This window comes from Mya arenaria, chromosome 13 (assembly GCF_026914265.1).
Source record: "Mya arenaria isolate MELC-2E11 chromosome 13, ASM2691426v1".
Classification (NCBI taxonomy): Eukaryota; Metazoa; Mollusca; class Bivalvia; order Myida; family Myidae; genus Mya; species Mya arenaria.
This window is the reverse complement of record NC_069134.1, coordinates 37960934-37975748: the sequence shown is the minus strand read 5'-3', so window position 1 is coordinate 37975748 and position 14815 is coordinate 37960934. Positions and strand designations below refer to the sequence as shown.

The 14815-nt window shown below is 33.6% G+C and overlaps 1 protein-coding gene across 2 annotated transcripts in view; it reads left to right on the top strand.

The window, feature by feature from the left end:
• The window catches only part of LOC128214315 (putative uncharacterized protein DDB_G0282133), a 91333-nt gene that overhangs the window by 2564 nt on the left and 73954 nt on the right, over positions 1 to 14815 (top strand). Inside the window, exons 1-2 of one of the 2 annotated variants that reach the window (XM_052920714.1) lie at positions 1121 to 1425; positions 5823 to 6351. In XM_052920714.1, the coding sequence (XP_052776674.1) occupies positions 1191 to 1425; positions 5823 to 6351 (764 nt within the window). In that variant the 5' untranslated portion in view covers positions 1121 to 1190. Of the gene's footprint in view, positions 1 to 1120; positions 1426 to 5822; positions 6352 to 14815 lie in introns of those variants that run through there. The other variant, XM_052920715.1, reaches the window with a different exon arrangement.

Here is a 14815-nt window from a genome sequence, read left to right as displayed (position 1 = left end):
TTGATATATAGTTAATATACTTTAAAATCCCTGATATACTAATCAGATGTAATTGTGTATTCATGTACATGTATAATAACAATCAGTTTATTAATGATTATTTAATTGAAAACATTTGTTTTTGGAAAGGGTATCATGGGTTATTTTTTAAAATCTTAAATGATTATCCATAGTGATTAAACAAAATGTTCTTATATGTACTCTTCCTCACATTTTTCAATTGTTTCATTATTTTACGTATAAGAGTTGAATTAAGTGCTAAATAATTTATGGGTACTCCTTTTTATAGGTTCAATAACTGTCTGAAACTCCGTGAGTTTGTATATTGATACATATTAGACCATTTACATATTTATATAGCCAATAACATGATCATCCCGTATTTCAAAATTTATTTGACTTTTTTCTCATTAGCTGTTTATTCTTATATAATAGGCATTGTCTCAGATAAAACCTAGCACTTGTACAATACCTATTCATGCTGTTTGTTTTGAAAATAATCATTATTTAGACAATGGTTATTGACTGCACTTTGTCTTATGATGACACTATCCTTCCATTTAGTCGGCGACGCTCTGTATCAATTGCTATAATCAAAGAAGTCTATGGGAAATGTTATATGCATCTTTTATTGCATTTAAATTGCAAATCAATAGTAATGCAATTGAACAAATATGAACATTCGAAAATGAAAAGGCCTTAAATCAGTGTTTAAAGACACAAATTGAATAAGTCAAAGTTTGACCAACAGAATCGTAGTCATCAAGGTCTTTAGCAATTGTGCTGTATTGTAAGACTTTGATATAAAGTTGTTTGATCAAAGGATAACTTGAAACAGTTAATTATAAACTGAATTTATAATTTATAATATTCTTTGTAAAAGGTATCTTAATCCTTAAGGAATATTAAGAAATCAGGCCTAGCACCTGTTTTTACAGTCAACACATTAGTTCTACCATGTGGATAAATATAAGATGATACTTCTACTGGATGTTTTAATTTGATTTAATTCATTTTCAAACGAGGAGCAGTTATAGTCCATCTTATTTGGTGATGGACAGGAATATAATAGCAATGATTTTTACTGACTGAATTTGACGTTTTGTGCAAGACTAACGCGATTGAAATAGATGCGCTAAATTGCAGCAATAGTCAGTGATGTTTGATTTAATGCAGATCTAATTTCTGTCATGATGTGTGATCATATTGAATGTATTAGAAACAAGTTATTAACGAAAAGGGATAGCACAAGAAATAGTCTACCTATGGTATTTGTTAAATACAATGTACCAAAGGCTATTAGAAGTTTGGATGTTGATGAAAAAGGTAAAAAGTCATTCACAGCGCCGCCAAGACTGAACAGAATATCTTCTGTAACTAAAGCTTTGCGAAATGCATATGAGAAAAAAGTACAGGATCGAAAAAGTAAGTAAAAAAAATGATTAGCTAATCATTCACCACAATGTTTACAAGATAACATTTGATTACTTTGAGTGGAAATTAATATTTTCTTGATTCTGATTGGTTATTTCATTTGGCGACATGTTTGTCTAAATTGTGAGTGGTAGTTTTATCTGGCAAGACAATTGTATTAAAAAATTCCACCCTTATTTTTATTCATTCTTCATTTGACATGTTTGACAGTTGTCGTTTGAAAAAAAAGAAATAATGGTATACATTTTTGTGGCAAGACAAGCAAGAATAAAATTTGACTGCCAATTGGTATTATTTATTTTTTCTTTCTTTATTTGAGTAAGTTTTCACATTCGTGTTACAATTAGGAGAGTTCTGGATAATTTGTCATCTTTTCATCCATGTAAAAAAACTTTTAAGAATCAGGAGTACATTTAGGAGAACACGAACAGGAAAAAATGTTTCTGGAATCCATAGACAAACACATTTTCAATATCCTTGATTTTTTTCCTTGTGACAATTGAATTCTTATAATTTATAATAATAAATATGCCATAAATACCAATAATACCTTCTGCTTTCATGTTATAATTTTTATTTGTTTTTGTTTGACTAGACCACTCAATCAGCATAAGCAACGCCGTGCTCAGCTGCCAAATTAATGGTTTAGCGGAGCAATTATAAACAATAACTACCTTAGTGTTTGGCGCCAATGTCTCTATACTAGCCAGCATGCATGCATAAACTGCATGACTCACTTCTTTAACCCACTTAGTATGACCAATTAATGACTAAATGGAACTTTGGCAGTATTTTATGTGAGAAGCGTTCAAAATTATCATATCAGACTCAAGGACTAGTGATCTCATCGACAGAGACATGCGCATCAACACTAAATAGTAATAATTATTTCTTTTAAGCTTATAGCTTTCTTTGAAAACAATATGCTTTGAACGCTTTACACTTTTTTTTTGCTTGAAGAGTATTCATATGTTGCTTGCACCTGGTGAAATATATTAGTTTATGCACATTGTTGGTTAGTTTTATTAATTTGTAATAATATAATCTCTGGAATGTATTTCTATATAAATGTATAGTTATTTACAGGGGTAGTTTACATTGGGTCATGCTTTTTTGCGGCTTTTGTACAGTATTGTAGTTTAAAGAATAATCATCTGTTTTAACGTGCCAGTAAAGAAAATGATATTGCTCTTGTGAGCAATAAAAAATGAATGGGATGCGTTTAAAGATATAATATTTAGTTTGTTCTGCAGGGTAAATTTTTATGCACTGACTATGTGCACATGCAGTGTTTTTATCTGAAGAAGTTAAGGCCGATATTCTTCCACACTTCAAATGCTAAATCATATATATACTTCATTTTGCCAAATGTGAAAATAAAATTTTATGTTTTGAAATATAAATATATAGTTGATTACTGTTTGTTTTAGTGTAAAATCAGAATAAATTTCACCAAGTGAGCCCAAAAGCTACATTTCACAAGTGGCAAAGCCGCGGGAGAAATATTTACTTTTGGTGTTCACAAGGTGAAATATTATAAGTATCTATCATAATTATGTTTCCCGTACTAATAGAAAAATCCATCCCGAGGGCACGTGCGTATGCCACTAACGAGGCTTGCCGAGTTACCGGCCATGCAGCGTGCCCGAGAGTCGGATTTTTCGATCCGGACCAGAAAAACATGATTCATATTTTTTCTTGCATATCTAAATTTATCAATTTGTGGAAAAACATGACGTTTAAAACGAAACTTTTGTACAATTACACCAAAAAGCGTGTGCGACATTGTTTACTGACGTCATAGAGCAGAGTAATTTTAAATAACTAAAAATAGCATATTATACGATTATTTATTTTCAATTTTGATTAAAAGTCTTGCAAACAAATATATTTTATTGCGCTTTATTGAAATGGCATAATATATTTTTCATAAACCATACAATAATATGAAATAAGAAGTGGTGCGTTGTTGCGTGTGACTCATCTTACATGGGGTATGTAAGATGGGTTTTTCCAGCACTGGTCACATGACAGGAAACACATGTCCAGTATGCAAGAAAATGCAATCTTACACTGAAACAAACAATTTTTCCTTTTATTATAAAAAGGATTTTAAAGGACAGTTTGTTGATGTTTTTCAGAAAAGCATGCCAAATTGTATGCGAATGTAATGTCATTTCAGAAATGACGTTGTTGAATGACATTGTTGAATTTGTATCCCATCGGTGGGATATTTTTTAAAAACAGTGAAAAATATCAAAATATGATTTTTATTCCACTGATAAATCTCTATAAACTACTGGAAAGCATATAAAAACTGTTCTTGTATGGAAGAGTTGAGCCATTTTTAAAGAAACAAAATCATTTTACATTGGTAACCCATGAGCTTGATATTGCTTGGCTTGATTCCCTCGTTGGTGCTTGTAAGTGATGTATAGGACCAATTCGTTTTACTTTATGTAAGCATTCCCGCTTGGCTTGATATTCTCGAGACTTGAAGTATTTTGGCCGGTCCCTGAGATATCAAGCCAACGATTTCAACTGTATTATCTATCAGTCTATTTTATAGCATTCTTGTTCATTTTTTTGACAAAATTGGAATTCCCATTTTTGCCCAATAAGAAAGGCTTCGGTCCCACTTCCCAATATGGTTGGAAAAAAACACTGGCATGTTTTAACAATACTGGTACATTCATACTGCAACAAAAAATGACCCTATTTTCAAACATTTTAACTATCGGTCAATAACTTACTTATAACATTAACAAAATTAACATTGATACTGTATAACAGGTGTCAAATGTACATTTAATCTGTGGCCTTTTTTGATATCGGTGGTTTGTCAGGGTTGTTCGACTAATGAAAATCGGTATTCCTTTTCTGTAGATTAATCTTTTAAAATAAGTATTGACTTCATTATTGTATTTCTCTAATGTAGGGATTGATGTGTATTGAGAATTGACTTCTTTGATAGTAATAAATTAATGATATATATTATATACGATGACTCATTTTTGTTTTTCAGTCTAGAGCATTTTAAACCTTTCAAAAGTTAATGTTTTATTTAGTTTTGAAGAATAATCTTATTCGAGATTAAAACATACATCCTTTTCGACATGTTTTGGAGTAATAAGGAGTTTACCAAATTTTACAATAAAAGATTTTTATTAAAAAGCATTTGCATTTTTTCCGTAAAAGTCTGTCGACAATATGAAGTACGTTTTTGTGTCAAAATGCCCCAGACTACCTTAAATCAACAATGTCTTGTGGAATCATGATCTTTTCGAGTAAGAAAGATATGCAAATAGAATAATGAAAAATAGTGAATAAAATTCATAACCTGGTTACAAAAATGTGAATATAATGCTTAAAACAGCTGCAATTACTGAAAATCCTCAAGACTTTGTTGATTGGGAAGTACTAACTACTTTGACACAAAAACATAATCATTTTTGATGACGGCATTTCTGGAAATTGCAAATGCTTTTTGATTGGAACTCGGATGAAATCTTCTTCCGTAATAATTGCCCAATGTCCTAACTACAACTTGCAATAGATATATGTATTATGCTTGCTAAATATTGAACATCAAAGCTTAATAAAAATGAAATTCATAAATATTTTTGGCTTTGGTCCTTGAAATGACATTTGCTCTGTGGAAGGCCCTTAAAGGGGCTATAGACACCAGATGGTCCCAAAATCGGCCAATACTGTATTTACTCTAAACAAGGTTAGAATTATAAATACCAGCCCAATAACACATGATTTTACATGATTAAAACAATATTTTAAATATCGCTGTCTCGGCTGAGTTTGTCCGTTTAAAAAATAGCGCATACTGGTTTTCCAGTTGATAGAGGTTACATTTAGCATAAAGGTCACGTGATTAGTACAGATACATATACTGAAAGTAATTGTTAATTTACTGGGATTTACGTTGTAGATAAAGCTAGTAAATTTCGAATTAGAAAAATATGCAAAAACTGCAAAACATGTGTCTGAAGCGATGCGATACATCAGTAAGATTTAATGCGTTGTACACAAGGATAATTTATCAATTTTATGAACGTTTTCTTTTTTTCTTGCAATGGTATCATCTGGTGTCCAGTCCCTTTAATGTTTTTCAGTTCCATTTTCACTCTATTGCCTTCTATGAAAGTACATAAATCATGGTTTTTGTTATGCTTTTGCCAGAAAATAATAAGAAACAGCATTAATCATTTTTAGTCAAGTACTTTACAAATAAAACATGGTCACATATAAATGTCCTCTGATTTTTCTAGATGGACTCTCAATACTATATTCAGGGCAAGGCTATTTTATAAAACTATTTTATACTTGAAACATGGATGTTAAAATAGCTGTAATTTTTACCTATTTTTTTCCAGACCAAATTGCCGTCAGCGTGGACAGTCATCGGTTAAAAGGAATGGGCGTCGGAAAGATATACTCAGACTACCCCTACCATCCTCCTCCAACTGCGCCTGAACAGAACCCCCACCATGTCCGACCGATTGCCACACCCTCTTCCTCCATGCTTGCTAACTCCACATTTAGTCGGTCGAGTGCTCATTCAATCAGTCAGACGAGTCCGCTGAGCAATTATCAGACTGCCTCGCCGAGTCGGCCAGAGCGCGCTGTTCTAAAATCTGCTCAAAACACTAGTGTGAATAATCAGATGAATAATTTATATCTCCAAAAGCAAAATACTGAAGTAAAATTTGATTTTAGAAAGCATAGAAGTAAAATAAGTGAGACAAGTTACTCACAAAATCCCATCTTATTTGGGGACGGACAGGAATATTTCTATAGTAAAGGTCAAGGGTACTTACAAAGGTCAGAGAATACTACACAAGATTACTCGGCTTACCAGAATATACGAACCCACCCCTCTGTTCAGGAAGAGCCCAATTTGAAGTAAGTACAGTGTAAATGTGTGTAATAATTGATATAAAATTGAATGCAATGATTTTCTTTTCCCATGTAGTTCTAGTACTGGAATATAGTTTGGGTTGGACTCGAGAGTTGGATGCACGGCAGCAGTAATGTTCAACTTCGAGTAACAAGTAAGTTATTCTATCGTAGTAGTTTTTACTACAGCTTGAAAATTTATTGATTGAAAATTTATAAATTTAGTACAGGGAAGGTATACTTATTCTGTAGTGTAAGTCTACAGTTTTAAAATTCAATGAATGAAAATTCCTTTTAAAACTATATTAATATGGTAGGCCATTTAAAAACACCTATAGTTTTGTTAAATTTGTGAGAAACAATAAACTAAAGAATTCTTGAGGTTGAATGCTTTGGCAAGATCCTATCTTTTCTGTGAAGGTAAAAGGTGATCAATACTTTGGCAAGATTGTAGCATTGCAATGACATTTCAAGGTGTTGAATGCTTTGGCAAGAACCTAACGTTGCAATGACGTTTTAAGGTGTTGAATGCTTGGGCAAGATCCTTGCATTGCAATGATGTTTTATTGTGTTGAATGCTTTGGCAAGATCCTAGCATTTCATTGAAGTTTAAAGGTGTTGAATTCTTTGGCAAGTTTCTAACATTTCATTGAAGTTTTAAGGTGTTGACTGTGTTGGCAAGATGCTAGCATTGCAATGACGTGGTGTTGAATGCTTTGGTAAGATTCTAGCATTTCAGTGAAGTTTTAAGGGGTTGAATGATTTGGCAAACTCCTAGCATTTTTTCAAGTTTAATTGTTAAATGTTGAATGCTTTTGCTGGATTTTTTTTTTATTGTTTTCCATTCCTAATGGTTCATTGATATTTTGATATGTTATGTCCACGTCATATCTTTGACAACATCCATCATTTGAAGTCAAGTATTAACTACTTTGTCAATAGCATTGTGAACAGTGATAACTTGTCCTTGTTTGGACAATGATTTCAAAATATAGGCGGGTCGTGAAAAACAGTTTCTAGATGGGACTTTCAGTCTGGGATTCATCCATCGCAAATTATTGAGTTATAAATTAGTCTTCATATCACCCGTGTACTGATCAAATAGCAAACATTAAAATAGCAAATATCGAGCATAAAAAAGTTGGAGCTACTTGCGTGTAAGTCTCGGTCCTTGTTTTAGCAAGACTTAGCGAAGATTTCCCTTTGTTTAGTTAGGATCAGCTTACTTGTGCTAGATGTTAAACAATTTATTCAATGTTTGATAAAGTATGATTACATTTATTTACCTATGGATCAGTCTTACATCAGTTCTGAATGCAATTTTAGAAGAAAAGAAGAGATAAGTTATCAGCCATTATTGATGGAACAATGACTATCAGTTTTATTAGAATTGAGCTTGGATCAGATGAAAGAAAATTAAAGGACTTGTCTTGGGTTTGGGAGAAAATTCAATTTTCAAAATTACCTTGGGTTTAAAACAATGTTGGCTGTACTGTCATTCCAGCCCCAATGCTTAGCTTGTCTTGGTCCAAAGAATGTTGGGCTGTAGTTGTTATTTGACTTAGTGCTGTGTTTTGGGGGTTGACAGGGAGGGAGCTGGGAAATGGGAGTGGGGGTGACTTTTGACCAACAAGCCCAGTATGCTAGGATTTGAGATGGTTTGGTTAAACAATTCCTGTTTCTTCAAAAGCTGACAAAGAACATAGCATATGTGACAAAGAACATGACATGTAGGGAAAAGCTGTACTCTTGGTTTAATAAACAATTCCTGTTTCTTCAATAGCTGACAAAGAACATAACATATGTGACAAAGAACATGACACGTGGGCAAGAAATGCACATTTGGTTCAACAATTCGTCAATAGCTGACAAAGAACATAGCCTAGATGTGACAAAGAACATTACATGTGCAGAAAACATGCACTCTTGGTTAAACAATTTGTCAATAGCTGACAAAGAACATAACATATGTGACAAAGGACATGACATGTGGGCAAATACTGCACTCTTGGTTAAACAATTCGTCAATAGCTGACTTAGAACATAGCAAATGTGACAAAGAATATGACATGTGGGGAAAACATGCACTCTTGGTTAAACAATTCGTCAATAGCTGACAAAGATTACATACGATATGTGACAAAGAACATGACATGTGGAAAAAAGATACACTCTTGTTTAAACAATTCCTGATTCCTCAATAGCTTCCAAAGAACACAACATATGTGACAAATAACATGACAAGTGGAAAAAAGCTGCTACCTTGTTTAAACAATTGCTGATTCTTCAAACGCTGAAAAAGAACATAACTATGGGCTTGCTTTATTTCTCTGTTTACCATGATTAATAAAAAACGTCTCTAACTCAGCTCTTCAAACAGACCTTGTGTTTGAACTGGAGTTTAGCTATAAAAAATATTTTTGTAAAAAAACTACAACAAATCCACTTGTTCTTCAAGCTTTTGCCCAGTCTTCCATTAGATAACTCCTATTGTAAATTTTATCAAGTCATTATCATAACAGCATTTATAACGTGGCAGAAATATTAATTGCTATGTATATGTTCTTACAAAGAAGAGTCAATTAAAATCTGATAGCTATCCTATTAAAAAATACAAACCTTGTGCTTAAAGTATTGTGTATTCTCTGTTAAATCGTTTATTAATGATATCTATTTTTTGGAGTTGTTTAACAAGATATTCAAAATTATGCAAATATTATTTTTTGGAGGGAAAGTCTCAAAATGTATTATTTGTAAAATGAAAACATTTTCATTCAAAATGATCGAAGAACTTTGCCCAATTAAGAATGCATTTAGCTCACATAAGATTTACTTAAGGGTTTTGAATTACATTTTTTACATACAAAAATTTGTAGTCGGCCCATTACTTGTAGCAGATTTTTTTTTTTTTTTTTTTAGGAAAGTAGAGTTGTAGTTACGTCTTTTGAACAGAGGATTGGCATTTAAATATGTATTATAATTTGGATTTTTTCTGATTTCGTGAGAAACTATCAAAAAAATACTAAATGGTTTTGTAGTTTGATTATTTTTTATACATGACTGTGTGAAATAAAGATTGTACATTTTGAAGTACCGGTAAAAGTCAACCTTCAGTCATTGAATTCGACTTTTGGATGAACAAGCCCGAATTTTTCTTCTATTGCTTGATGCAAATTTTTAAACAAGCCCTTCAATATAAAATTCAGAATTTGAGCAAGCCCGGAAGACATTTAACCAGTGCAGGGCTGGCAGGCTTGTGTTAATTTTGACCACTGAACCTTGGACAAATGAAATATTTGAAACTGTTTTTAACTTTTCTAATTTTGTCACTGACTTTTAAGATAAGATACCTATTATGTATCTGAAATCTATCAATAAAAACATCATTAACAAAAATGTGAATATTTTTTGCCAAACATTCTGGAGGTTGCTCAAAGTAAACTAAGTGTTTTACTGATAAGCCTTGTTTATAGAATAAGCTATCTGAATTTTGAATTGGTGTCAAGACATATTGGATAGTGTCAAACAAAACACATCATAAACTTGATTTGTCAATATTATTTCAAATGTTATCAACACCTGAATCTTTCAATTATATTTGATGTTTGATACAGTTTGATACCGAAAAAGTGGTAACTTTTCTTGAATACGTACGCGTTGTAGTGAGGACATTCATTAGTTTGCATAAGTAGATTAAAATTGCTATAACCAGAAATGGTTAAAGATAAAACTGTTTTCTGCCAAGTCATTTCCAAATATATGTTTCGCGTAATAGTCACAGAAGAAATTGTAGCCGATTTAAAAATGCTGACCAACACGAGCCTAATTGTCATAATGGCGGATGAAGTTGATTGCAATAAAGTAAAGAATTTATAACTCATATCAAGCTGTCATAAATGTGGTTAAAATCATATAAATCTTTGTAATTATTACCGTAATTGCTCTTATCGACGGATGGAATTTCGTGTCAGAAATATTTCACCTCTTGAAAATGAAAGCTGTAACGTTTTGTTCACATTTTTGGCCAAATTTAGAGAACAATTTATAACTTTTTCAAAGCGTTTGTCAGACGTTATCAGATTTTTTCAATAATTGTAACACAGAGCAAGGCGACAATATGTGTCATTTTTATGGAGCTCAAATCTCTAATGGTAGTTGACATGAAGTTGAAGTGGTACCCGCTTTTATTTATTGTTGTTTAATTGATGTACAGTAATTTATATTAGTTTGATTGAAAGCTTAACTAGGGATCTACAGCATAGTTTTAAGTTCTTTAAGAAAAAATCTTAGCACAAGCGATCTAAGAGTATATTTTTTTAACCAAAAATGTTTTGAATTGTTTGGTCAAACAAGTTTGAAAATGAAAAAAATCTGCAAAAGATATAATGGCAAAACAAAATATGCTCAATAAATTTATGATCAGCTGTTTGTACAGAAAAAGTACTGTTATACCAAATGCCATTCTTAAATAATTTATCTTACAATAGTTATTATGAGTTTTTTGAATAGTCAATTGTTCGTTGATAATTGTGTCTCCCCTTTTCAGTTAAGGGCAAGTCTGTTGGACTTATGAGACACCTTGATTGAAACATCTTTACTTCGGAATAGTATCCTATATGCCATCATCGGCAACCACGGTACTTTCTTCCATTACACTTCATACATACTGTGGGACAATTTACTGACAGAATCTCATTTTAATGAATATGCATGAGTCAGGAGAGACAACTCTTTTTCCAATGAATTTGCATGTTACACTCAAATATTGTTCAATAACTTTATAGTGTCAGGAGCCTCCGTGGCCGTGTGGTCTTGACTACTGCTTAATATTATTGTACTGAAAAGGCAGACCTGGTTCAACTCAGGCAATCACCAGAATATTTTTCAACCGTAAAGCAACTGGTACTTTGCGGAACCAATGAAACTGCCTCATTAATTATTCATGATTATGAGATTTTCTTACCCAAATTAGCCATAGTACACAACGAAGCAATGCATAGTGTGTATCGGGGTATCCAATGATGCCTATATGCTTGAGAGGAGGGAAATCATTATCAATTATTTAACTTAAACTAGCTGCTGGGTCAGCAACTGGCCATACGAGAACAATAGCCTTCGAACCTTCAACCACCTACTCTGTAGCGGATGCCCTAAGCACTACACTATGAAGAAAATGGGGGAATAACACCCTTTGACAAAAAACGTTGATTTGATTGATTAGAAATGAGCATGATATTTTACTCGAACTAAAAAGTACTGCAGTAACTGCATTCCCAGTTGAATCATTCAACTTTAATATGGCATGTTATAAGTACATGTAGCCGCTGCAAGGCATGGTGTCGATCAAGTTTGATTGATTATTTATTATATCATTGTTATTATAAGTCAGGGACCTTATAAGACTGAATGGATTAGTGGTCACCAGGTTGCAAATGAATTGCGTCCAGTTTAAACTTTCATTGGATTAACAAGTTAATAGCAAACATGCTCATTGAAATTGTATGAGATTTTTTGGCTGACCTTAAATAACCTCCCAGGTCTGTATTAAAAAAATAAATTATGCTTAAAAATAATTTAAATTCTTTTTTAACATAAACATGTAAGCATTTTTTCACAAAATGATATAAAATGATATAAAACTTCAAACATGTGATACATTTCAATTTTGAATTGCTTGATTCCATCTATTTCACTGGTCAAATGAGATAACTCTCCCATGATTGAAGACAAGTTTGTTTTCAGTAATCAATGATTCTCTCCCTTTGAACATAATTGTTTTAAGTTGCATCACCAATCATTCGGAGCTCCTCGGCCATTTTTATCGAAAAACAACCTCAGATGTATGCCGGTATATCAGTTGAAGTAGTTTGTAATTTTTTGAATTGTATCATTAATTAAATGTAGTGTTTTAGAGTTGTATTTATTTATCTAAGTTTTCAATTAATTGCCAGTGAAGAGTATTATTGCAAATATAATTAAGATTCCCAAGAGTTAAGTAAAGTTAATAAAGTTAACTGTTAAATAAAATTACTACGCAATCTACATACAGCAGACTTCAACGTACTACTTTTTGAGAATGTAAACCATCCAAATACATCCAAGGTTGTTTTTAATAAAAATGGCAGACGAGTTCCGAATGATCAACAAAGTGACTGACTATGGTGATAGCTGACAATCAGCAATAATGAACAATATTGTGCTTACATGACTTTTCCAGTTTGCTCAAGCATCTTTGATTACAATTTTTTTGTAACATCTGAAAACTGCATTAAAATGAGCTTAATAGTCCTTATTATCAAGGAATTACTCCATTTGATGTCTTTCAAATCTTTGTGATAATTTCATGCCTACACCACAGGTGTCTGGTGCATTGTTTTGATCTCCACCTTCTTTTACCCCAACAACCCACAAAAAATGTATCCTAAATTTTTACAAACATATCCAGATATTTTTTAAACATTAAAGTATGACATTACATCCAACTTCTGACAATTTCCATTTGTGACAAAGTATATTATTAGGAACGTGAATGTTCATGTTGGCTATAGCGGCTGTCCCATGCATCTGACTATGTGAATGTTCACAATGGCTATAGCTGCTGTCACATGCATCTGACTATGTGATTGTTCACAATGGCTATAGCTGCTGTCCCATGCATCTGACAATGTGATTGTTCACAATGGCTATAGCCGCTGTCCCACGCATCTGGCAATGTGATTGTTCACAATGGCTATAGTTGCTGTCCCATGCATCTGACTATGTGAATATTCACAATGGCTATAGCCGCTGTCCCACGCATCTGACAATGTGATTGTTCACAATGGCTATAGCCGCTGTCCCATGCATCTGACTATGTGAATATTCACAATGGCTATAGCTGCTGTCCAATGCATCTGACAATGTGATTGTTCACAATGGCTATAGCTGCTGTCACATGCATCTGACTATGTGAATATTCACATTGGCTATAGCTGCTGACACATGCATCAGAATATGTGAATATTCACATTGGCTATAGCTGCTGTCTGCTGTCACATGCATCTGATTATGTGAATGTTCACATTGGCTATAGCTGCTGTCACATGTGGCTGACTTGGTGAATGTTCACATTGGCTTAAGCTGCTGTCCCATGAGTCTGACTATGTGAATGTTCACATTGGCTATTATTGCTGTCACATGTGTCTTTCTTGGTTCACACTGGCTATAGCTGCTTTTGCAAGTTGCTGACTTGGTGAATGTTCATATTGGCTAAAGCTGCTTTAACATGTTGCTGACTTGGTGAATGTTCACATTGGCTAAAGCTACTTTCACGTGTTGCTGACATGGTTAATGTTCACATTGGCTATTGCTGATGTCACATGTTGCTGACTTGGTGAATGTTCACATTGGCTATAGCTGCTGACACATGTGTCTGACTTGGTGAATGTTTACATTGGCTATAGCTGCTATCACATGTTGCTGACTTGGTGAATGCTCACATTGGCTATAACATGTTGCTGACTGGGGAATGTCACATTGGCTATAGCATGTTGCTGACTTGGTGAATGTTCACATTGGCTATTGCATGTTGCTGACTTGGTGAATGTTCACATTGGCTATAGCATGTTGCTGACTTGGTGAATGTTCACATTAGCTATATAGACTGTTGCTGACTGGGGAATGTCACATTGGCTATAGCATGTTGCTGACTTGGTGAATGTTCACATTGGCTATATAGCATGTTGCTGACTGGGGAATGTCACATTGGCTATAGCATGTTGCTGATTAGGGGAATGTCACATTGGGTATAGCATGTTGCTGACTTGGTGAATGTTCACATTGGCTATATAGCATGTTGCTGACTGGGGAATGTCACATTGGCTATAGCATGTTGCTGACTGGGGAATGTCACATTGGGTATAGCATGTTGCTGACTTGGTGAATGTTCACATTGGCTATAGCATGTTGCTGACTTGGTGAATGTTCACATTGGGTATAGCATGTTGCTGACTTGGTGAATGTTCACATTGGGTATAGCATGTTGCTGACTTGGTGAATGTTCACATTGGGTATAGCATGTTGCTGACTTGGGGAATGTCACATTGGGTATAGCATGTTGCTGACTTGGTGAATGTCACATTGGCTATATAGCATGTTGCTGACTTGGTGAATGTTCACATTGGGTATAGCATGTTGCTGACTTGGTGAATGTTCACATTGGGTATAGCATGTTGCTGACTTGGTGAATGTCACATTGGCTATATAGCATGTTGCTGACTTGGTGAATGTTCACATTGGGTATAGCATGTTGCTGACTTGGTGAATGTCACATTGGCTATATAGCATGTTGCTGACTTGGTGAATGTTCACATTGGGTATAGCATGTTGCTGACTTGGTGAATGTTCACATTGGGTATAGCATGTTGCTGACTTGGGGAATGTCACATTGGGTATAGCATGTTGCTGACTTGGTGAATGTCACATTGGCTAT